General features: G+C 40.6%; 1 protein-coding gene across 1 annotated transcript; it reads left to right on the forward strand.

The window, feature by feature from the left end:
* Window positions 1–16: 16 nt before the first annotated feature.
* LOC115024747 (serine protease HTRA1B-like) lies at window positions 17–26,295 on the forward strand. Its single transcript, XM_029456569.1, has 10 exons — window positions 17–605; window positions 8,260–8,359; window positions 9,857–9,971; window positions 10,100–10,189; window positions 19,317–19,511; window positions 19,988–20,020; window positions 20,965–21,079; window positions 21,647–21,704; window positions 23,888–23,983; window positions 25,642–26,295. Exons 1-10 carry the CDS (start codon window positions 146–148, stop codon window positions 25,808–25,810), a joined length of 1,431 nt encoding a protein of 476 aa, XP_029312429.1. The 5' UTR covers window positions 17–145; the 3' UTR covers window positions 25,811–26,295.
* Window positions 26,296–26,925: the final 630 nt, after the last annotated feature.

Here is a 26,925-nt window from a genome sequence, read left to right on the forward strand (position 1 = left end):
TTCACACTGCATCAGTTAGTTTGTCGTGACTCCACACTGCCCAGGAGCGCACTTTAAATCTTCTAAACTATAACGTGATATGTTACATTAATTTAAAGGCCAGCTCCCTGTTTCTTTGTGAGTTTATTTTTAGGACTATCACATCATGCGTCTCCAGTTTTTCCTGTGCGTAATGGCCCTGCACGTCTGCCCATATCTGATCGCCGGGTCGCGTGTAGCCAAACGCTCCGTCATTGAATGCTCCAAAATGTGCAACAAGTCGCAGTGCACGCTGATCCCCGCGGACTGCGTGGCCGGCGACGTGCTGGACAGCTGCAACTGCTGCCCGGTGTGCGCGTCCGGCGAGGGTGAGCAGTGCGGCGGCACCGGAGACCGTGGGTGCGCCGAGGGGATGGAGTGTGTGGTGAGCGACGGTGTGGAGGTGTCTGCCACCGTCAGGCGGAGGGGTAAGGCCGGTGTTTGCGTATGCACCAACTCCGATCCGGTGTGCGGCAGCGACGGTGTCTCATACCGGAACATCTGCGAGCTGAAGCGCGTCAGCAACCGGGCGTTGAAGCTGCATCAGCCGCCGGTGATTTTCATCCAGAGAGGAACCTGCGGGAAAGGTGAGAGCTTGTTGTTGTTATGTGTGTGCGTGCGTGTGTGTATGTGTGGATATGAACTTGGATGACTTCAGCATTTCAGCTTTCTTCTCCATCTTTTGATCAGAGTGTAAATGACACATTCATGAAGTGAACTATGAATCTGTTTTGTTGCCCTTCTGTGTCACCATGATAGCATATGGAAATAGCAGCAATCCAAGGAAACTAAAGCATCACTCTGCAAGAAGCCAGTTCCTACTTTTGGCAAACTTAATCGATATTTCCATGTAACCGAGTAAGTTTGCTTGAGCTACTGTAACTTTGCATATTAGCATTTACCATTACATTGTAGTCAGTTGTTGCCACAGTAGTTTAGTAAATGTTACATAGTCTTATTCTTTAACCTCTTCCATCAACGACTTCCCATCAAAAACCTCTGGGTTCTACAGTCCACATGTGTGTAATGACAGCAGAATATGCACATTTTCATTAGTTTGTGTTTCGCAGCAGAAGATCTAAATCTGGCACAATGCAGCTTGAACACGTTTCATCACAACTTGAACTCCTGTAAAAGGACATTTTAGTATTTTCATAAATTACAGCATCAATGTAGGCTACAGTATCTGACATTTACTATGTTATTAGAAGCAAGGTACATTTCTGCCTTTCCTCATACTCTGTCTCTTTAACTCTCTCTCTCTGTCTCTATCTCTGTCTGTCTGTCTGTCTGTCTGTCTGTCTGTGTCTGTCTCTCTGGCATCTTTCCAATTGCTGATCAGTCCAATTCTTACAGTGCCTCGCATTGCACCAAATTCTAAAAATTGGATTGTTTCCCATCTCTCTCCCTCTCTTTCTCTCACACACATACATATGCACTTTGTGTTGTGTTAACAAGGTCAAAATGTCTTGAAATTAGACCAGGAGGTCTTGAGTGCCTCCCCTGTGTGTGTGTGTGTGTGTGTGAGAGAGAGAGAGAGAGAGAGAGAGAGAGAGAGAGAGAGAGAGAGAGAGAGAGAGAGAGAGAGAGAGAGAGACCTTCTTCTTATCCTCTTTTTTATCCATCCTTTCCTGTGAATCCTTCCATCTTATCATCTTCCTTCTCTTGTCATCCATGCCAGGAAGAAAAGGGTGGAGTTTTCTTCTGCTCTGTCCTTATCTTTCCTTATTTCCATCCCTCCTCTCGTTTTCTTTTTTGCCTCCTCTCCATTCTTCTCTTTTTCTCTCTTCCTCCCACATAATATTCCCTTCTTTCAAATCTCCTCGTCCCTTTCCTCTTCTCTTTATGCATCCCTTTTCTCCTTCATATGTGGAGAGGGACAGAAAACGAGGAGGTTTATCTCCTTTCTCCTGTTATTTTGAGTCACTTTCTCTTTCTGTTCGTCTGTCTCATCTCCTATACTTCCACATCTCCTTCATTAACTTTCCTCCCGTCCCTCCTCTGAGGATTTGAACTTCTTGAGCTGAGGAAAGAAATCTGGAAAATGTCAGTGACACTTCATAAACAGACTTTATCTGGGTCAATATAGGTTATTTAACCCAGATTTGAAGGGATCCCTTTATTATTTTTAGTTTTTATTGTTATTTCTGCTTCCTGTAGAGGCTGGTGAGCTCTTTGTCAGATTGACAGGCTTGGATACAGCATCAACAAAACACGTTGCACGGTGACTCAACTCTTTCACAAACTGGAGGAATTTTTCCCAGTTCAGGCTCGTCCAGCTGTGAGATTTCACATAATGTTCAATGTTTTTTTGGGGATGGCATGTTAGAGCTGCATTCAGGAGACTTTTCTTTTTGTCAAAAACGAGAAACTGCTCAAATAGTTATGAAGACAGTTTTGTGCAACTACAAATCACATATATACGTTCCATCACGGCAGATAATTTACAAAGCAAACCATCCGTTTTTAGATTTGAAAGTTACAGTTACAGAGACAAACATTGCCAAAAAAATCAATGAACAATTATTCAGCTTTTTCTTTTGTATTTAGGAATAATACAGGTGTTATACTGTATTTGTCCTGTTATTTACAAATTGCATAAAAAGACACCAAACCCAAATTTGTGTTAGTCACTTCTTGCAGAACTTCCTGACGTCCCTTCCCTGTCTATGGTAGATGTACCTGCTGTTGCGTTACTCATTGACGTTCACAGCAAAACAGTTTAGTCAGAAACTCTTCAGCAGCAGTGGAGGAGACCCTCAGAAAAAGTCTTCAGTTTGTAGCAGAGGTGTAGACTAGAGTCATGTGAGTTGGACTTGAATCAGACTTCAGCCTGACCTGGAGTCACAGGGGAATGATCCTGTTACTAAAGGCTGCTCACAGTCAGCTGTGGGTCACTGATGAAAAAGAGTAGTCCATTACATATTACTTTATCTTTAAAGCAACAACTAACTTAAGTGTTTACCTAGATAGGTGATCAGTTACGGTACTTATCACATTACACTTAAATGGTTGTGCAGGGCTTACTGGTGACCACTGGGACAATCAATGTAATTATTGTCAGTAAGTCTCAAGGAAAAGTAAGAGCATGCTGCATTAACATTCTTGTATTGGGAATCATATTTACAGTACCACTGTTATATCATTCATGTGAGTCAATGAAGAAGTTATAGATAGATAGATAGATAGATCTACTAAACTATCCATCCATCCATCCATCCATCGTCTACCGCTTATCCAGGGTCGGGTCGCGGAGGCAGCAGCTCCAGTAAGGAACCCTAATCTTCCCTTCTCCGGGCCACATCCTCCAGCTCCGACTGGGGGATCCCGAGGCGTTCCCAGGCCAGTGAGGAGATATAATCTCTCCACCGAGTCCTGGGTCTTCCCCGGGGTCTCCTCCCAGCTGGACGTGCCTGGAACACCTCCCCAGGGAGGCGCCCAGGTGGCATTCTTACTAGATGCCCGAACCACCTCGACTGGCTCCTTTCAACGTAAAGGAGCAGCGGCTCTACTCCAAGTCTCTCACGGATGGCTGAGCTTCTCACCCAGAAAACCCATTTTGGCCGCTTATACCCGTGATTTCGTTCTTTCGGTCATGACCCAGCCTTCATGACCATAGGTGAGGGTAGAAACGAAGATTGACCGGTAGATTGAGAGCTTTGCCTTCTGGCTCAGCTCTCTTTTCGTTACAATGGTGCGGTAAAGCGACTGCAGTACCGCCCCCGCTGCTCCGATTCTCCGGCCAATCTCTCGCTCCATCGTCCCCTCACTCGCGAACAAGACCCCGAGGTACTTGAACTCCATCACTTGGGGTAAGGGCTCATTCCCTACCCGGTGTGGGCAATCCACCGGTTTCCTGCTGAGAGCCATGGCCTCAGATTTTGAGGTGCTGATTCTTATCCCAACCGCTTCACACTCGGCTGCGAACCGATCCAGTGACTGTTGAAAGTCACAGACCGATGATGCCATAAGGACCACATCATCTGCAAAGAGCAGCGATGAGATCATCAGGCCACCGAACTGCAACCCCTCTTCTCCACGACTACGCCTCGATATCCAGTCCATGAAAATCACGAACAGGATTGGTGATAAAGCTCGGCCCTGGTGGAGGACAACATTCACTGGGAACGAGTCCGACTTACTGCCGAGTATCCGGACACAACTCTCGCTTTGGGCGTACAGGGATTGGATGGCGTACAGGGATTGGATGGCCCTCAGAAGTGACCCCCTCACCCCATACTCCCGCAGCACCTCCCACAGTATCACCCTGACGCTGAACCCTCCTTTCCAGTACCATGGAGTAAACTTTACCAGGGAGGCTGATAAGTGTGATACCCCTGTAGTTGGCACACACACTCTGGTCCCCTTTTTTAAATAGGGGAACCACCACCCCGGTCTGCCACCCCCTAGGCACTGTCCCAGACTTCCACGCAATGTTGACGAGGTGTGTCAACCAACACAGCCCCTCAACACCCAAAGCCTTCAGCATATCTGGATGGATCTCATCAACCCCTGCGGCTTTGCCACTGGGGAGTTGTTTGACTACCTCAGTGACTTCCGTCAGGGATATTGACGATGATCCCCCATCAGCTTCCAGCGCTGCCTCTACCATAGAGGTATTAGCTTAGGTATTACGTGTTAGTCGGATTCAGGAGTTCCTCAAAATGCTCCTTCCACCGCCCGATAACCTTCTCAGTCAAAGTCAGTAGGGTCCCACCCTTACTGTACACAGCTTGGATGGTTCCCTGCTTCCCCCTCCTGAGGTGCCGGATGGTTTTCCAGAAGCATCTTGGTGCCGACCGAAAGTCCATCTCTAAGACCTTGAGACCACAGCTCATCACCGCAGCTTCAGCAATAGAGGTTTTGAACATCGCCCACTCAGGTTCAATGCCCCCAACCTCCACAGGGATGTCTGAAAAGCTCCTCCGGAGGTGTGAGTTGAAGATCTCCAGGACAGGGGCTTCCTCCAGACGTTCCCAGTTCACCCGCACTACCCATTTGGGCTTACCAGATCTGTCCAGAGTCTTTCACCACCAGATAGTGATCAGTTAACAGCTCCGCCCCTCTCTTCACCCGAGTGTCCAAAACATGCGGTCTCAGATCAGATGATACGATTACAAAATCGATCATTGACCTTTGGCCTAGGGTGCTCTGGTACCACGTACACTTATGAGCATCCTTATGTTCGAACATGGTGTTTGTTATGGCCATTCCATGACTAGCACAGAAGTCCAACAACAAACGACCGTTCGGGTTTAGATCAGGGAGGCCGTTCCTCCCAATCACGCCTCTCCAGGTGTCTCCATCCATCCTACTGGAGCTCCCTGCAGGGCTCCATTCAGGGTCTCCAAGAAGGCCGAGTACTCCGAACTGCGGTTTGGGGCATAGTTACAAACAACAGTCAGAGTTTTCCCCCCCCATAACCTGAAGGTGTAGAGGTGAACTCCAATGTAGCGGCGCTCAGCCGGGGACTTGTAAGTATCCCCACACCCGCCCGACGCCTCACACCTTGGGCAACTCTGGAGAAGAATAGAGTCCAACCCCTATCCAGGAGTACGGTTCCAGAGCCAAGACTGTGCGTAGATGTAAGCCCCACCATATCCAACTGGTAGCGCTCCATCTCCTTCCCCCACAGAGAGGTGACGTTCCCAGAGCCAGCCTCTGCTGCCCAGGTCTGGTCCGTTGAGGTCCCTGACCATTACTGCCACCCGTGTGACAGCGCACCCGACCCCAGCGTTTTTTCCCATGAGTGGTGGATGGATGGATGGGAAGCACCCATCCATCCATCCACCCTTCGGGCTGTGCCTGACCGGGCTCCGTGGCAAACCCGGCCACCATGCGCTCGCTGTCAGGCCCTCCTTCAGGGCCTTGCTCCAGACGGGGGCCCCAGTCTTCCTCCGGGCAGGGTCTCTCCTTTCCTTTCCCTCTCTATCATGAGGTCGTTTTTGAACCATTCTTAGTCTGGCCCCTCGTCTGAGACCAATTTGCCTTGGGAGGCCCTACCAGGAGCATTAGGCTCCAGACAACACAGCTCTCAGGTTCATAGGGACACACAAACCTCTCCACCACGATAAGGTGATGATTCCCAGAGAGGTCTACTAAACTACTACTACTAAAATAAAAAAATAAAAACATTGGATAAAAAAAATAGACAAGTGTGTACATTTCTGCAGGATTTGCAATTCACCATTAATGAACAGAGATGTCTAAGATTATAGCACAACAAATGATATATTTCATTGCATTTATTTGCTGCTGCTGCTTCTTAATTCAATGTTTTCATCATGTTTCCCTGATTGCTTATGATATGTCAGAGTTTTCATCCTAAACAAACATGGCTTTGTTCCGTGTGTTGGCCAGCCGGCGGGCCCATCAGGTGTCTTATTGCGCCTGTACATATACATTTTTGAATTTAAAAAAATATATATTTTTGGAAAGCTTAGGATCTCGTGTATTTTAATATGGAGATGAAAATTACAACAGCGGTACAATCAGCTTCTCAAACTAGCAAGTACACTCAAAATCATAACTTTGAGCCCACTTACCTATAAAGCCTCCTAAATATCCTCCTTTCAGCAATATTTTGAAAAAGATGCCCAAAAGCCATTGCCAGATGTCCACACGTTTGTTTCCGGTAAAAGATATCCACTGTGAACATCGTCACATCGATAAAAGTCCATGAACAGGTGTTGCAATCTGTGAAATCAGCTGATCGATTTTTACATTGTGTGATCATAAACAGTCATAACGAACATCTCATGTGCTCATCACGGTTCAGACACATCCTGGTTTTAGCGCGGGCTCTCAGCATTAGATTGACACTTCATTTGAGCCAATCGGAGCTTCGATGGGTTTTTTACAACCTTCATGAGCCAATGAGTGTCAACTTGATAAGAAAGTGCCCACCCACTTCTTTTGTTACAGACTGAACCTGGACCAGCTCAGCGTCCTGGTGGCGCGCGCATCGTATAGAAAACGAGTGCCTCTTTCGTTTGATGCGTCACTTCCCTTCGTTTGTTTTTTCAAAATAAAATGTATTTCCAAAATAATATTTATTATTTATTGTACAGAAAAAAAAAGAAAAAAAAGTCTTTATACTTCACTTACTCTGTGTGATTACTACTAACAGGGAATATGGGTATATATTAGTTATTTATAAATAAATAAAAATAATATTTATTAATAAATATTATAATATGTACATGTACATGTACATATTGCACAGTTGGTGTACGCCTGGTGTTACTCTTGGACAAACCTGTCTAATAAATTAAGTTTTTATCCCTTTTTATCTGAAATTTGGTGGTGAACTTGATAACACTTGGTTCTATGTTTCTATTGTGTATTTCAGCTCGGGACTACCAGTTATACCCATCTTCAGACATCTTTTTCAACAAAGAAATTCTGGCGGAGTGTATTTTCTTCAAATTCAGTATATTCAGACCACTAGTGCCAGAAGCACTTGGAGTGATTCTTCACTGTTTTGCAAGAACAATAAGAAGTTATCTTTTGAATTAGCCCAAAACCATGCAGCTGGTGCAAATGGTTGAAGAGCAGCTTTCAATTTACTTTGGGTATGTTGTTTGTAGGTATTTTCGGGTAAATTCGCCCACACTGTAAGGAGGTTAATAGTGCCATAATATCTCAAAGTCTCGTCCCGTGTGCTGCTTTTACGTCACTAAATGGTCCCTTCAGGTTTTACAAATGACCAGTGAATTGAGAGAAGAAAGATTGTGTAGCATCGCTGGAATGAAATGGGGTTATGTAAGGTAATGCATGGACTGCAACAATTTTCTCAGTAAACACCCTCCCTGCTATCTCTCTGTATCTTCTGAGGCTCTGAGTCATTTCCTTTGTTTTATAAGCATCAGTGGGAGTAGCAGACAGCCTGCAGCTGCTCTCAGACTGTCACTGCACTACACATCTGGATTGGGTTTAACTCAGCCACTACATGTCCAATCACACCGCGCTGCACCACACACAGCATTCACCATGCTTCAGATTGAACTCGTGGACGAGTATATTGTTTTGCCGAGTTAGCAACATTTAAACATTGAAGTTTTTATCTAACCTGGCAACAGGACTTGACTTGATGTAACTGTGCTGCTACCGAGCAAAATCCATTCGACTGATTTAATGATGTGATCAGCCATTAATCTGAATGCTTTGTGATTGTATGTGCATGTGCGTTTGTGTGTGTGTGTAATGCAGGTAATTTACGGTGTGTTTCCCCCCCTTCAGGTCAGCAGAACCCTGACAGTCTTCGTTTCAAGTACAACTTCATCGCTGACGTGGTGGAGAAGATTGCACCTGCTGTCGTTCACATTGAACTGTACCGCAAGTAAGAAAAACTACCTGAACCGGCCTTTCTACTTTGGAAGGTTCAAATGGGATAAGAGAAGGATCAAGGGACTTTAATTAAAGTCAGTGACGTTTGGTCCAGTATATTATTCTTGTGTCACTGGCATCTCATGGTTCCAAAAATAGATACCACTCATGGTCTACTGGCGGATTACAATCTTTTGACGTTGTTGATCCCCTGAACTTTCATCTAGATCAGGGGTGTCAAACTCATTTTAGTTCAGCGGCCACATGCAGCACAATTTGATCTGATTTGATTGATTTGAAGTGGGCTGGACCAGTAAAATCAAAGCATAATAACCTATAAATAACGACAACTTCAAATTCTTCCCTTCGTTTTAGTGCAAAAAAGTACAAGTACATTCTGAAAATGTTCAAACTTAATCTTTTTACAAAACATTATGAACAACCTGAAATTTCTTAAGGCCCTGTCACATGTATGACAGAAATGCATGCCGGCGCATACGAAAATTTGTCAGAGTCCAAATACGTCCAACTTTTCATCGGATCGGATCAGAAAAGTGAATATATACAGATACGCATGTCTAACCTATTGATAGTGTATCACTTACTTATGTATCACAAAATGTACAAAATGTATCATATATATATATATATATATATATATACGATATTTCGTATGCAATATTGTTGAAATTGCACAATTTTTTCTTAAAGGCCCTGTTACACATATCCGTATGACAAAAACGTATGCTGTTTCTGTCATACGGAATTTCAACAATATTATGCCTCATTTGATAATTTACACATGTGCATTACAACTTACAGATCACAGTGTATCTACAAAGGCACAAAACATTTAGTCACAGGTATCTGGAACAGTACTTTACTTTATGAAAACTAATTTTTACATTTTCCAAAGTCATCCCGCGGTCCGGATTGGACCCTCTAGTGGGCCAGTTTTGGCCCCCGGGCCACATGTTTGACACCCCTGCTCTAGCGCCTTCATGAGGTTGACTCTTGTTCGGGTTTTTTTGTGGGGTTTTTTATATATAATTTTGAGACACCAAAGCTGTTTTAATTATTTCCTCTGCAATCCACAGATCCCACATTGGACATTGAAAAATTGAAATATATATCAGGGGGGTACTTGAGAGAAAATAAAATACTGATCAATAATGTTTGCTAGATTAAACATTACAGGGTCATTCATCTGGCCTTAATGGGAAATATTACATGGATTGCCATGAAATTTGTTTAATAGATTCATGTCCTCCTCGGGATTAATTGTAATAACTTTGGGGACTATGACTTTCCATTTAGTGTCAAATGTAATTATAACCAACACTGTGTAACTTAGTAATTTATCAAAGCACACACTGTAGTTGAGTGAAGCAAGTGTAGAAGGATAGCATATTTAGTTTTTATTTAACATTCATTTATTTAGGTTTAGTGACCTCACGTTGTTGTTTGAGGTTACTCAGAAATATGCACCTGTCTCTTCCTTTCTGCTCAGGATGATTTTTTCTAAGCGGGAGGTGGCAGTAGCCAGCGGCTCTGGCTTTATTGTATCAGAAGACGGACTCATCATCACCAACGCCCACGTGGTGGCCAACAAGCACAGAATCAAGGTATGCAAAGCAGTTGTATTGTAGAGAGAGAGTGCAAGGGAAACATATTCACATTTTGTTATTGTGACAAATTGTATTCAATGTGCTAGCTAGTTCATGTAATGTATTGTTGTTTTTGTTTCCTCCAGGTGGAGCTGAAGAGTGGAGCCACATTCGACGCCAAGATCAAAGATGTGGATGAGAAGGCTGACATTGCTCTAATCGAGATTGATGCACCGGTGAGCAGAGAGAGAGAGAGAGAGAGAGAGAGAGAGAGAGAGAGAGAGAGAGAGAGAGAGAGAGAGAGAGAGAGATCTTCTTAATGTTTTTTATTGTCTTTGTAGGGACTCCTCCTTTTATCTTCCCTTCAATTTGATCTTGAAGTTGCCTTATAATGGAGAAATCTTTTAATCTAAATTTGCGGCGTCAGCATTTCTATTGCTTTCTTACAAGTCTGCAGAACTTTTTGTAGTTGTGGAAGCAGAGCAATGGCAGAGGAACAATCGGGTGTTGACAGACTACTGGGAGGGATTTTCTTTGTCCCAGAGCTATTTGGCTGCAGTGCTTATTTCTTTGTCAGATCTTTTTTTTCTTTTTTTTCTGGAGGAATGATGAATCTTACTTGTGTACAATATAATTTATTTGCTTATTCATGTGTCGTCCATAAATCTGAGACAACGCTTATTTGATTGTCAGTGTAGATGGCGGCCAGCCAGTTTTGAGCAACAGACAGGAGTACCAACACAGCAGCAAAGCAATATACTGCTGTTGATGGGGGCGGAAGCAAAACTTATTCACAAGAGTTGACAACATTGAGCTGGTTTTTTGGTTGTATAATTTTTTTTATCTAGTTTACTCTTGCTGGCTTCTACAATGTCACCAACCCAAGCTTTAAGTGTACGCCATGTTTAAATCTTTTCACTGCTTTACATTGCCGTCAAAAAGCCCTTTACTTTGGCAGTAAATCTTCTCAACCATAGAACTTCTGTAGTCCTACGAATAAGTGCAGCTGTGCCGTGCACTGTATCAGATCTATACAACCCCACTTCAAAAGCCCCAAACTATCCCTTTAATCAAGAGGAGTTATCTAGTAGAGATTTAGCATAAATAAGATTTATTTTTCATCATTCGCAAGAAAATGCACCTTGCCTCGATTTCTTCCTTTCTCTGTGTCTGGTTCAGTTTAAAGATGCATCTTTCTGAAAAGTTCCTCTCTTTGTGTCCTCTTGTGACCCTCTCTTTTATTTTCTTTCTTTTTTCATCTTCTCTCAGACAGACTTGTGTTTTCTCTCTTGTTTTATTTTCCAAAGTAAATTCAGGTATTTATTCCTTTTTGGAAAATGTGTTCTTCGTAAGCATTCCCTAAATGGAAAGCCTGGTTTTTATTTTAGCCCAGTGTGATCTTTGAGGCGAGGCGCCTCAGCAATAATAATACCATGACTCATGAAAATGGATATCTGTGGAGCAGGTCAGGAGACAAAGGGAACCGGTTCATTTAGGTTTTTCTAATTTATCGCCGCACTTTGTTTTGGTCCAGGGATGACTCAACGGCCGGGTTCAGTTCAGGAAGTGAGGTTTTCCACAACATTTGTACAATAGAAAAACAAGAAGGTCTCATTTTTGTGAGACACTGGGAAGTCCGAACTGCAACATTATGCACTCAGACACTAAAAGGAGAACGTCATCCAGTTCATGCTAGATTCACGAATTAGAACAAATTGCTCAATATATCATCTCTCCATGTTGTTTTTAAATCTGCCCAGAGGAGTCAGAGATCCATTTCCCCCAATTTAGCAACCAAGTAAAGTATCAAAGCATTAAAAGCAGCCATTTGACTCGAGCTGAATGTAGCTATTAAAGTTATGGATCTATAGATATAAGAATAAGAGAAAGCAGGCAATGGACTTAAGGGAATAAGAGAAATGAAGTCCAGCTGTGCTTATGAAGGCAAACAGGATGCATTACCCAACTCTGATCTGGATTCTGTTTCACAATCTAAAATAAATAAAGATTTGAGAAACCTTGTTGTCTTGAACAGTCTTAAAATGTAGACTGTAATGGCTGTATTTACAGATATGCATATGCCCTGCATGAGTTATTCAAAGTAGTACTGTGACATTTGGACCATAAAATATAAACTAATACAGTTACCATCCTCATTGATCACACAAATAAAATAAATACATTTTAAAACAAAACTGATTTAGGTAGCTAAGAGTTTAGAAACAATTAACTGTTTCTTTGCCTCCTCCAGTCTGTCAGGAGAGCTAGTTCAGACCTGTTCATGCCAGCGATACACAAACATCCTTCCTGCCATCTTGAACTGCCATCAGCAGATCTGCTTCCATAGAGTAAACTAACAGGCTGATGGAAATCACGTTTACAGTGAGACACTGAAACTCTCCACATGTCAGTTCTGTAATACAGAACCTTTAACAACAGCAATAATAATAACTGTATATAGGATTCATTTTCTAAATTCTTGCAGTAGATAGTTGTGAATTATTGGTGTAACAGAGGTGCTACCAGATTTGTATTTTAATCCAGACAGACTTTATTTTGACAGAAACTGGGAGGATAAGGTAATGTCATCGGTTGAAAAATAACCGCTATATTTTTTGTAGAAAACTATACATTTGCCAAATGTATATATATTGTTTTGGTAAAGTTTTGTCATTTTAATTATATAATTAAGGACATCATTTTGGATATGATTGCACTTACTTTAATGTAACAATGTTCTGGTTGAGCCTCTGTGATTCGCAGTTTGTCAGATATTCATATATGGCAGGAAAAAGTGTTTGAATTCCTCATTATTTCATACAGGCTCCACTATTTAGACCAGGGGTCCCCAAACTTTTTCCTGTGAGGGCCACATAATTGTTCCCTTCTCTGATGGGGGCCGGGGTCAGTTTGTAACAGAAAAAGTGTGACGATCGCAGGGGTGCCTAAACGTAAACATTTATTGTTTTCCAGAAAGCCACACATAACCAAATATTAATAACCCTTTCCGGGATCTTCACAGAAATAACAGATGAGACAAACAGCCTTTTCTTTGCATTGAACAAAAAAATAATCGTTTGACCACTGCAGGTTAAATACCCTGCATTCTGAATCAATTTTTCTCTTACCTAACCTTTTCGCCATTATTCCGTTCTATTTGACAGGGGCTAGTCTATATAGTCTAGTCGTATCCGGCCCGCGGGCCTTAGTTTGGGGACCACTGATTTAGACACTTGACAGATATTATATATTTTCTCTAAAACAAACTGCTGCTGTTGTGGTCAGTGTAAAACATGCTGAAAAGTTTAATTAAACTCAGGTACGAGGTGTGTCTTAACTTTAGATGTGATGTGACATGGGCAGAATGAGCCCAGAGACAAACATGAACTCACACACACAGAGACACTGACACTGCAGGATGTGAGTTCATGTTTGCCGGTCAGAAAGAGACGATCATGGTTTTCCCCGGCATGTTTGGGCGGAGCAGTTGGGTGTAACAGGAGCTTCAGGGGATGAAATTGTGCAGAAATCCTCAAACTGCTCAACACTTGTGGTTGTGGTTTACATGCACACAAAAACCCAAGAGGCAACTGTGCTTCTGCAATAATGACTTACAGCCCTCCACCCTCCCACACATCCATCCCAATACACACACACACACACACACACACACACACACACACACACACACACACACACACACACACACACACACACACACACACACACACACACACACACACACACACAGAGGTTTGTCTCAACTGTCTGATTGTTGTAGTTCTGCGTTTTGTTTTTGTAGATGAATCCACTGTTCCTATTACTGTGATGTTGATTATATAACCTGGGGAGCTAAACTGAGTTTAGTTGAGCAGCAACAGGTTGTCCCAATCTCACCTACAGGATCTAAACCTTTGATTAAGAAGTAACAAAATAGAGAGGAGAGTTCCCAAAATATCTACTGTAATCGCACATAAAAACTGTGATCATGGGAATTTAACTGTTAGTGTTGTAATTGAAAAGTTTTTTTTGGTTTTATTTTCCAAATATTGACGTTGAAAGGCGAATTATATGATTCCACTAGATACTGATTCAAATCACAGCAGAAGAGGAAGTGTTATAGATTCAATAAATCAGTCCTATTTAGAAATAGCGGGAATATAGTCACTTATTAATAAATATCTCTGTGTACATAGAGCACGTCAGTGTTAAACAGCTTTTAGGTGTAATTGCTGCAGTGAAGTGTTTGCAGACGAAGCAATCAGTCGTGTCGCTGCATGTTCAGGGCAGATGAGCTTCTGCTTCATAACTATCAGAGGACAGAGACATAAAGGTTTTGTTCACCTCGTTGGCCTTCATGCTCACTTCTGACTATCTACTAAATAAAATTCTTGTCACTGTAAATTCTACAGACTTCTCTTTTGTTAGCTTTGTAATAATGATAAAGATCTTGAGTTAGGTCAAAGTGTCTTGTTAGGATCTTTTGACAAAGTTAACGGCCAGCTGGTGAACACAGTGAAGCATTTAGCGGTTAAAGAGACCGTTTCTTTCTCAGTTGTTGGTGGAGAACAAAAAGTACACAAGAGTATTTGGCAGGGCATAAGGAGAAGAAAACGGAGGAGGAAGATTCCTTCTTTAATTGAAATCGAAATGTCATGATTAAAGTCAAAATGTCAAGAATAAAGTTGAAATGTTGAGAATGAAGACGAGAAGTCGAGAAGTCGAGAATAAAGTCAAAAATTTAATTAAAATGTCGAGAATAAATTCAAAAAGTCGAAAATATATATATAAATGTTGTTCAATTTTATTATTGAAATGCAAAATAAAAAGAATCCTCTCATTTCTTCCCTTATGTCTTGCCCTAGGAGAGTAAATATTGGATTTAAATTCCCCTCGTAGCCAGAAACAGGACTACAAATAATATCTTATGTTTCCAGTTTACGTGATACTGTTAGTGTTTTTACAGCTTTCTGTTCCCAAGTGGCACAAAAATATCTTATTTTGCTTTTAAAGCCCCTACACCCAAGTGTTTTCATGGTGCCTGATTGGACCTCTTCTCAGAACTGTGCGGGTGTTCACAAACTAAACTTTATTGACATCTCCCTTAATTTGGTGTCACCTGTTAGGGTGGGACAAGTTACATCATTATCATTCCTATTAGCGCATAGTTTGGTGAAACTGAACACTGAACAGAATATATTTGTAAATCATTACTTATTATACAAGTGTGTGTTTCAGTCCCCAGTGTTGGCCTGTTCTGTTGCCGCTGAGGCAGGTGTCTTCTGAGCATGTGCAGACAGGAGCTCTTTGGTGTTCGATCATATTAATGAGCATATTCCTCGAAACCGCTCTCAGCTGATTGGATCAGCAGCATCTCATCCATACTGGACTAATACTGTTGTTTACTGTGATTGATGATAGAACTACTGCTGCTACTGCAGACACTTTCAACTTAACATTTGAATGGAATTAGCTGGAGGGATGCAGGAATTATGGCTTTCAAAGAGCGACAGAGATCATTTTTAAAGTTACAGGAAGCAAATAGCTGTTATTATTTGTAATTTGATTTGAGTAATAGTTGTTTGCAAAGAGAGTGAATTATCTGTGCTGTTATTTTTTTTATTTCAATCTTTTATCCCTTCAGCAAACTAATACAAACATTTGATTACAGCAGCTTTAAACTCTTGACCTTCATATCTGTGTCTTCATATTTCATGTCTGTCTCTCTGGGTTACCTTATTTATGGCTTCCTTTCCCTCACTTGTGTCTCTTCCCACGGAACTGTAAGAACTGGAATTCATTAAGTGGTGCTTGTCATGGCTTGTTTGAATTCTGCCAGCTGTGGAGCATCTATACATGTGTAGCGATAACACTTCTGCGTAGGCTGCACTCATGTATCCTTGCTTCCCTCTCCTCTGGAAGCCTCCGATTTCCGGGTCGAGTAATTGAGGAAAGAGGAATCAAGGAGTGATATTGGGATGGACCCTGTGTCCCTCCTCTCCAGCCACATTCCCTATACCCCAGACACTTTAATTGACATTCTCCGTACATCCACCTGATGCCCTCAGACTTTCCTATTCCTATTCCCCGTCACCTGACAGCCCCACACTTCTACACACCTGTTCCCACTTCCTTCATCTGCTCTGCAGTTACCTTCTTCCCCGCCCACCTGCTCACCTCATTCCCTCATCAGTCACTCACTACATATAACCATCCACCAGTTGCAAGTTTGCCTAGTTACGTTTTGTGTTTGCTGTCAAGCTACCTGAAAACAGTACCACTTCCGTTGTGACGGAATATCATAAGAAATAACCATCTACACCTGCAACATAGTCCCATTGAAAACAGTTTACAGTTAAATCTGTGAATTGTATAGAGTAACACAGACAAATTGTTGTGTCAAAGTCATTGTTCAGTTCCTCAGTGCTAAAAACTAAATTCTCCATAGTAATGCGGTAGCAGCAGAGGGGAAGATCCTTGTTACATAAAGCCAGAACTACCTGCATGGCTTTTTACTAGTGAGACATGTTTGTGTGTGTGTGATGTGAGTTAACTGTAACTGTAACATGTTTACTGTACTCAAGATTTAATGCACGTTAGATGAATGGACAGAGAGGGATAATGAGAAGAAGAGAAATATGAGAGGAGAAGACAGAAACCACTGCTTTGTTCCTTGTTGTGGTCTTTGTGTTTGGTTGCTCTGCTGTGTTGGCGTCTCTGAAATTACAAATGAACACAGCTCTTCGGCTTTGTGATCTCACCCTGTACAAAGTGCTGTCGTCCTGAAGACCACAGAGAGAGAAACACAGTCATGTTCCTGGTGGGCGGAGCGCAGCATGGCTTCAGATGATTTGAGTTCTGGATGTGGTTCAGTGCAGACGAACAGAGGGCTTTATGTTTAACGGATAGAGTAAAGCTCTGATTAAAAGAGCTGAATGAGTCCATTCATAAGCACATTGTTTATGTCCTTATAGGTTTGATTTAAGAGGGAGTTAGTTTGTGTGCATGGTGGTGGTGTAGGGACTGACCTCATTAGAATAACTAATGCAATTTCAAGTTCAAGTTCCTTAACTTGCAGGTAATAAGGCGGTTTATCAAAATTTATTTTAGCACAAACTGACAAAGAACACAACAAAAGTGTACTTTATGTTTAGGTGAGCAATAAGAAATTGCAGTACAGAAATGGCTTTGTGTTTGAGGTCATTTAGAAACAACTCGTGCATTGCCCGTTCAGCTTGGCCTCCAGTATTGCTTCTTGCAGCTTTTTCGAGAACCATTTATTCAAATAACTTCACACTCGACACTGCGCTTCATTAGGTCCTGAGTAATACACCCACCAAATGTGGAGTCGATCGGATCAACAGATGTCGAGAAAAATCAGACATACATTCATGCAAAGAGTCCTTAAAAAATGTTTACATGTCTCTATTACATACTTTGTCCACTAAAGTTCTTATTTGTTTTCACTGTATAATGTAAACGTATCGCTCAGTACACATTTTGGTCACAGTTCTTTTGAGGGATTTAAAAAAAGGTTTGTTTGTATTATGTGTACAAAAAGAAAAATAAGCAGATATATACTTAATAATGGGCTCTAATTAAAACCCTATGATCACTCAGTGATCTCGGCTACGTTCAGACTGCAGATGTGGTCCGAATCTGGTTCTCTTTTGCACATATGTGACTCATATCTTTTTTTATTTTATCATAAGTGTGAACAGCAGAAATAGCATGTGGGATACTTTCATGTGTGGTCCTAAATCAGATACAATTAGATGTGCATATTAGCAACTTTTATATCACTCTAGATTGACATTTGTAACAATTCCGTGCTGGTGGGAAAAATGCAGAAATGATAATAATAATAATAATAATAATAATAATAATAATAATAATAATAATAATAATAAGCTTTATTTGTATAGCACCTTTCATACAAGAATTGCAGCCCAAAGTGCTTCACAGCAAAAACATAACAATTAGTACAAGATTAGACAGAATAAGAGCATTTACAGAACAATAATCACAGTGTTGATGTAAATGAGTCTGAAGTAGCATTATAAAAATAGTATGAAATAGCAGAATTAACATAGTATAAAATAACATTGGAGATCATGCCTAGTTTCCCTAGCTGTGCCGTACTCAACGATCCTCCTGCGGGAAACCACATTCATTACACCATTCTTGTAAATGTTTTAAACTATCAGAGCCATATTTTGAAAGCATGAGATCAACAATGGGCCCCTGTGGCCTTTCAACTGCTTTACTCCCTTTGCTACACATTCCTGGTAGTCTTCTCATTTCATAAACAAACCCCACTTTGTTAAGTTTAACAAAGTTTATGAACTCCAGATTTCTCCAGTCGTCTCCTGTAAATACTTCCGAGTCCTTTGACATTGAAGTCGCGATTGAAGTGTTAAGAGTTAATATTTCAAACATGATGGAATTTGACTGAATGGAGGTGTTAACAGAATGAAGCACATGGGAGAGGTACAGCACAATCTCTGGTTTGGCTTCTGTTTCAGGCTCCACATTTTATTTTACTTCATCATAAAAATAAATAAAAATACATTTAATTTATAGCTTTTGTAGACCCAAAGCATCAGATACCATGACTCATCCAGACCTCAGGACCCGTCGCTCTCTCTCTCTCTCTCTCTCTCTCTCTCTCTCTCTCTCTCTCTCTCTCACACACACACACACCAATGCACATACTCAAGGTGTTAGTCATGTACAGATGTGTTGAGCATACCTGTGGTTTTCAGATAAGCTTTTCGTGCATGTCAATCAAACTCAACCACAGAGAGAGAGAGAAAGAGTTTGTGTTTCCTCTTCAATGGTTGCCTGGAAATGTCTTCATCACTCCACAGCTGCCCTGAGATATAAAACACATTCACATCTGTCACATCTTTCATGTCTGTCGTTCATACTCCCCTTCTTACTTTGTTCCTCCTTCCTTCTTGACTGAATGTTCTTTCTCCCTTGATACGCACAGTTTGTTCCCCTCCAGGTGGAATGAGGCTGAAATGAGCCGTCGCTCATGACAATTTACAGTTTAGAGTTTGAGTTGTGAATGAAAAGAAGCCTCGTCCAGACTAAGTGCTGACTTAGCTCTGCGTGCGTGCGTGCGTGCGTGCGTGCGTGCGTGCGTGCGTGCGTGTTTGCGTGTTGAGTGCTGGGATGAGATGTGTCCTGCCAACTGTCCAGTGATGTGTTGTCAATCAGACAATTAGGCAACATAAACAGATAATACAGTAAATTAACACAATTCAAAGACAACAACAAATCTATATTTTGTGTCTCAAACTGCATCCGTTTGTCAACCATATTTCCTTTCCCTCCCATGTGTGTTTGACGGAGCAGATGAAGCTGCCGGTGCTGATGCTCGGCCGCTCGGCAGACCTGCGTCCTGGAGAGTTTGTGGTGGCCATAGGCAGCCCGTTCTCCCTGCAGAACACCGTCACCACCGGCATCGTCAGCACCACCCAGAGGGGAGGCAAGGAGCTGGGCCTTCGCAACTCCGACATGGACTACATCCAGACAGACGCCATCATCAACGTGAGTCAAGAGACTGAGGCAGACAGACAGACAGACAGACAGACAGACAGACAGACACAGACAGGCAGACAGAAAAGTATTTGAGGAGAACAAAAAGACTGAGGCTTTCATGAGGTTTAGTTATTTTGCTCTCAATAATCTCCTAATTCTGCAAAACTGAAAAGGTAACGACCCAAATTGTTTGCGTTAATGAAAACCACGTGTGTGTGCTCGACCTTGTATCAATAGATGTTTGTCTATGTGTATTCAATGTTAATTCCACTGTTCCCTTATCTGCTGATTGATTGCAAGGAAACTTATAACATCGTTTGATGTTAAATGTGTATAGAATAACTATTTATAATTACATTGATGTCTACTGCACACATCTGCCAAAATCGTTTTTCACAGTTCTTTCCTTTCAGAAATGATTCGCTCAAACTTATTGTGATTTCTTTGCTTTTACATTCTTTGTCTGCTTATTTGTTTTTTTGCAGTACGGCAACTCAGGAGGACCGTTAGTCAATCTGGTGAGTGAAGGAAAACCTACTAGATGAGAAACAATATACAAGCTTGATTTCAAAATAAGACGTGCACCTGTTCAAAAATGTATTGTTCATCTTGTATGTTTGCTCACACATTATTTGTCCTCATGCATAATATTGGATTTCTGCCTACATACAATATGCCAATATTTTCCAACTCATTTTGCCGACTGCTGATACCGATATACGCAGATGTTTTTTACACCTAATTGCAGCAAATATCATGAAAATCATTTTAAATATAAAAAATCTTTATTTAAAAAATACAATGTTTCACTTCTCTATAATTGATTTTGTATGTCTTATTATTTGATATTTACTTATTTGGTTTGTTTTTGTCAGATTTGTATCATCTAATCTTTTTTTAATTATTTTTTTTATTAAATGTTTTGTCTAATGGTGCTTATATTGTATTATTGTCGTTGAGGATCTAGCTACTTATCTTACCTATCCGTTACACTTTATCCCTATTATCCATTGCAGTATTATTTTACTATTTGTTACGTTAAATACTAACCAGATTAATTAGAACATTTATCTGGTTTTTAAGCTCTCCAAGATTTCTGTAAATAACTTTAAAAATGCTTACTTTTCAAATAGTGGAAAATATAATTGTTACATCATCTCTCGCCGTCTTTGAAACGGGAACAGAAACAGAGTTTGTCATTACTGGGTTCACATCCACATGTAAACAAATACCAAGGCCCATAAAGTCCTTGTACATTTAAATAAAGAGTTTAGGTAATGCCTGGCAAACAGTCGCATTCCGCAGCTGACTCTGATTATAAGTCTGTTTTCAGCCAGCCGTGTTGCTCAACGAAGAACAATATGGTGTCAGAAATGCTGTTTACAAAGTGGAAATTGGACTTTTAATGTGGGGCGTTAGAGGAAAAAAGGCAAACTAATGTGCGTGTTTGTGCGTCCTGCAGGATGGAGAGGTTATTGGCATTAACACTCTGAAGGTCACAGCAGGAATCTCCTTTGCCATCCCCTCAGACAAGATCAGAGAGTTCCTGGCAGAGGCACACGACAGACAGGCCAAAGGTTCGCAGGTTCACTCTTTGTTTTCTGACGTTTTATCACAGAGTGATATATACATAGAGACCAGGGCCGAAGAGAGAGGAGGACGAGATCTTAAAATGTATCTTAGCAGGAAGTGAGCTTCATGTTTTAACTAATGCAGGTATGTTTTCTTTTGTCCTTTTTAAAAAGGGAACTATGCAATGATTTGTTTAGTATTTCTTAAACATAGATGATACAAAATATTTAAGTTAGCCTGCAGTTACCTGCATGGACAAAGTCATGGAAAGGAGGAAAATGCCTTCATCAAGATAAACTTCAGGCTTGTGGGCATTTTGCTCTTTACTCCTATTTGGTAAACCTCTTGTACATTATCAGAAGCCTTGTTATAGTTCTGTTTTTGATATATAATATTTAACAAAAGATGTGAATTTATGATTGCCTTCCATGTCAGAGAAATTCATGTTATTGTTGATTTTAAGTTACTACTATTACTGTTAGTACTGTTTGACCTATACAAACAGAGTCAAAGTAGAATATGATAACTTGCATTTATTGTCAACAACACAAACATTTCCTTATGTTCTCCAGGTAAAATATTCCAGAAGAAGAAATACATTGGAGTCAGAATGATGAGTCTCACTCAAACGTAAGTTCATGTTTCTGATTACATCATGCTCAATGCCCCACGTTCACATTGTTGAATATGTAAATAAATTGGTAGCTAAAAAGATACTACCATTTAATATTTTTACCATATGACAATTAAACTGCTCAAATATTTGTTTAGTGAAGATATTGTTTTAAAAACACAGACGTGAGTATGTGGGATATGGTTTCAGATTCTCAGTACTGTAATCAGACACTAGATGTATCCATACAGTCCTTATTTTTCATACATGTAGTGATAATAAAATGCATATTTTTTGTATTTCTCTGAGATCAGAGTGTAAATTCCTGATTATCTCAATCCTGACTGTCCTAACAAACAAGGGTGGTAATGTTATAGAAAATGTGATCGGAGTAAATAAAACTGCCTTAAAGTCTTCAGCAACTTTAGAAATGCTCAGGTTGTCACGGTGGGGAAAAGGTGAGAAACAAACCGGGACGACACAGGGAGCACGAGGACGCACAAGCAGACATCTGCAAGGGTGACACTTAGATGACAAGGAACACTGGGACAGACAGGGATATATACACAGACACTAAACGAGGGGAACGAGACACAGCTGGGGAAAGAAGCAAAATCACAAGGGCAAGGTGAACGGACACAGGAGGAACAAATCAACAATCACAGAGAGGGAAAACACACAGACAGGAAGTACATTACGTGACATGACACAAGGGGAGTGAACACTTAAAAATAAAACAGGATATACAAAATCACGATCATGACACAGTTGTTTTTAAAAGTCTCTATATTTGGAACAACATCAAATCTAGACTAGAAAAATTGGGCCAATTTATATTCCCCTGATTTAGAAATCAATACAAAGCATTGGATATTAAACATTACTCTAGTGCAAATTAAATTCTTCAACAAAAACTGACCAATGAACATAAAATAATTAGTGTGTATTTATTGTAGCTGAAGGGGCTTCAGTGGGCCTTAGAGACCCAGATCAGCTGCACAGCCCAAGCTCTCTGAGAAGTTGAGGAAAAACGTCTCATGAAACTTGTATGTACATGGGAGGAAACCTCGGTAAGGAGTATGTGCATTAGTATTTATATCTTTGTGAGGACCAGTTTTACACCAAGGCTCACTGTCCGAGTATTAAAGCAAGTCTAAACCAATAAACAGATGTGATTAATCCTCACAATGATACAAGACCAAATGTGTGTGTGTGTGTGTGGGTGTGTGTGTCATCACACATCACTTTATAGATGATTTCCTTCTTCCTTGTAACCGTTTTTTCACTACACAAGAGAAAGAAACTGTGAGTCAGAGTGAACATTTTGTCACCTTTTTTTGGGGCAAATTTATCATCATATCGTGAAGCAGTTTCAAGCTTTGACTGTATTTACAACTTTCACCACTGCTGCATTAAAGGACACTCCCATACAACAACCCTTTCATTGTAATAAATGCCCAATTTTACATTGTTCTATTCTTGATGTCTATGTTTGTTCACAAGCTCATGAATGCAGTGGTTTTTGCCTGATGGATTTAAATTCTTAGCGTCCTTGAATCGCCCAGCAAGAACATTTTTGAAAACAGTTTATGCCAGAAATTACCATATGTATGTTGTAAGGGCCATTTTATTGGCCATTTTTAAGTGTGATAAAGATCTAATGTTTGCGAGTCTCTGTAAATGTTCATTGTAAACCAATGGCTGCCTGGATGCCAGAAAATTAATCCAAAAACTGTAAACTGTTATAATAATATACAACATACATTTTATATATTTGTAGTTCAATATGCTAATACATGGACATGGTACTAGTATGGTTCTTTAAGAATATTTATATTGTGGTAGTTACTGAAGATGCACAAGTGACTTAGGATTTGTTCAGTGGTTTTAGAAAAGTGTCCATGTTGTTTTATAATGTTATGTTCCTGTGTGAACCTGGCTCGTGTTAGCTAGGAGAATATGTTGAGCCTGAACAATTAAATAAGTGCAAAGTATCCAACCAGCAGCACGATGCTTCATCAAAGTCAGACCAAAAGAGTTCCAGCTTTTCAAAGCTGGAAATCTTCCGTTTTACCAGTGCCATGATTAATCAGAGCAATGCTTTCCATGTTTGAATTTAAAATGTGTCTCAGTGCATTATCCCTTCAGGTTTAATTAAGCTCGTGTTTTGGCTGTTTTTTCTCTTCTCTCCTCCCATCAGGTTGGCTAAGGAGCTGAAGGAGAGGCAGTCAGACTTCCCAGATGTCACCTCCGGGGCGTACGTCATTGAGGTCATCAGCCGAACTCCAGCTGAGGCGTGAGTGTCTCTCTCATCGCTTCTCATTCCCACATTATCTGGTGTTCACTGCCCAATATGTCACATCAACAAGCTGTATTTCCACAAGCAAGTGGCACATGTTTCACTTCTTGGACTTCACTCTCACTAATGAAGCTTGTGACATGTGAACATAGATAGAAGGATGCATGCTGGTTGGTTCCAGACTCACTCTTTCCGAACGTACAGTATTTTGTCCCTGGAAAGAGTTTTGGTATCCACATGAAAAGCTTGTTGACAGCGTTCCACCTGAGAAAACAGCAGGCCGAGTTTGTTTTCTTATTGTCTGGTGAGTTTATGTGAAACAGCAGCAGGAGTCAGGATGATCTGATCTGCCTGAAAGCACATTTATTGGGTGTGAACTATCTGTGAGTAAAGACTGCAGGATATGGAAAGTTCATTTCTGCTTTCAAAGCTGCTGAAAGCTGGCAGTGAAATCTTGAATGTTTCCCACCCAGACTGTCCAACTCCTTCTGGCACAGAGGACAAACTGCTTCAGTCGTAGTTAAGCTAATTCTGATTTGTCTTTACTCAGGAGCCATTTATATTTAAGGAACAAAAAGAGACTGCTTTGAGTTCACCTCAGAAGCTAACGGAATATGATGAAACAGGGAATCAGCACATACCTGCACCAAGGCTACACGATCCTCTGAATCTGTTACTTTACTAAATGAAAATGTTGAGAAATGATTCATCTGTGTCTGGATCCAGATCTACATCAATACACAATATCAAATGTGTCCCATGATTGTCTATTGTGGTCTACATGTGGCAGGTTGTATTCATTACAGCAATGGAAGTAGATCATGAGGCAATTGCAAAAATGGCCAAACCACAAACCAAACCAAAAAGCAATCAGCTGTTTCGATGTTAATCAGTATTATTCAATAACCATATCAATCCTCATGCAGATATATTAGTGTCACTTCATTAAACTCAGTGGCCCTTAAACTCTTAAACCCTTAAACCCTTAAACCCTTTTGAAAAGAATGTTTTGATATACTTAGAGGACAAAAAAGTTTTCCACTTTCACTGAGTAAAATCTCTAACCAACATCAGTCCTGATCAGAACTACAAAATATTCGTCCATTTCCAGAACTTTAACCCTTTAAACATCAGTTTGTTTACATAATTCCACTGTTTGTTACATTAAAAAAACCACACAAACATTTTAATTATTTTCTGTATACTAAATGCTAGGTTGTAGTTTTTTTCACAGTCTTGAGTTATGGCAATGATGAGCAACAACATGCATTAAAATGTTGATGCATTTTTATTTATTGTGCAATAAACCAGGAACATAGCATGTATTAATCTGGTGGAAAATAGTAGAAGGTACCAGTTGGAAGCCAGATGTAATAGTACATCTGATTTTATGATGTAATGGCTGTGGAATCAAAAAGTGTGGAATGAATCAGTTTCAATTTGGAAATGTTTGTCCTTAAGGGTCTGACTGTCTGTATGTTGGCTGCACATTGACTTATAGGATCTGAGGTTGAACTTCCAGATATATTTTAAACTCACATCCATGCTAAAATATATCCCATATGCATTAACACAGTCAAAATGTCCCTAGCGCTGCACAAGGGTTAATGTCAAATAATAAGTATCCTTGTTATGTATATGTTTCTTACTGACAGAGCCGGCCTGAAGGAGAGAGATGTCATCATCAGTATCAACGGCGAGCGAATCACATCGGCCAATGATGTCAGCGCAGCCATAAAACGGAACGAGAAGCTGCGAACGGTTGTGAGGCGAGGCAACGAGGACATCATCCTCACCATCGTGCCCGATGAGATCGAGCCTTGACCTCTCAGCTGAATGATCAACAATCAACAACGCACCCAGTCAACCGATTACAGAGCTGGCTCTCAGTGTTTTCCAACCATGAACACTTTTAAAAACCAAGCAACCAATAGGGCGGTGTGCGTCTGTGGCCACACCTACTGCATTTAAGAACTTGTAATTATGAGCTCTACTACTACTCTTCCATGCTGTTCCGCTCGCACACTCCTTCAAAGGCCCAACTTCCTGACCCTGGCAGCTGAAGCTTCAACCCAGTCGTCATACTTGTCATATTAGTTTTTCTTCTAATCCCAATTTACTTTCCATCATCACCGACCTTTTATATTCTACTCAACACTTATCTGTTGCTACAAAGAGGTTACTGCAGGTTACCGTAGTTTTGTTTTGTTGTTTATGTTCTTGATGGAATATTTTTTTAATAGTATTTTTCTCTGTATGTGTTTTAATGACAATTTTTCAAAAAACGGGGAATAAATTTTATTTTCAAAGTGTTGTCTTCATTGACAATGTCGATGCAATAAATGTCGGTCGATGTTTGATCTCAAACAGGTTCCTTCATCAGCTAAAAGCAACTGACAAAAAAACATTTTCTTCCTTTTCCATTTCATTTTCCCAGCTAGTGTTTCCACGTGATATTATTATTATTACTCCGGTTGTTCTGCTGAGGATATACTTTAAGCTATTTAGTTGATTTTCTCCTTTACTGAAATGCTTTCAGGTAAGCAGTGGTGCAGAGTATATCTGTAGGGCTTTTATTATGAAAGGGAAATCGCAACAAGGTGGCAGACAGAATTGCATTGTAAAGCAAAGCTTATAGGGAACCAATCTAAATGTCATTATTCTACAGACATTACATTGTGCAATCAAAATGTATTTCATAATGATAAGTTAAAGCAAAAATGATTGCATTAACTTGTTTTTTGCTGTTATATATCAATGTTGGGTTTACAGCTTGTTATGCTGCATCCTTGTGACTTGACAAAAAAAAGAAGCCACATAAGGGAACACTAAGTTTACAATAATTAATCAATAAGTTGTGTTTATGTTTGAAAAAGAAAATCAGTGGTGGATGAGGTGCTCAGATCTTTTACTGAAGAAAAGTACAGTGTAGAAATATT

The sequence above is a fragment of the Cottoperca gobio genome, chromosome 19 (assembly GCF_900634415.1).
Source record: "Cottoperca gobio chromosome 19, fCotGob3.1, whole genome shotgun sequence".
NCBI lineage: Eukaryota > Metazoa > Chordata > Actinopteri > Perciformes > Bovichtidae > Cottoperca > Cottoperca gobio.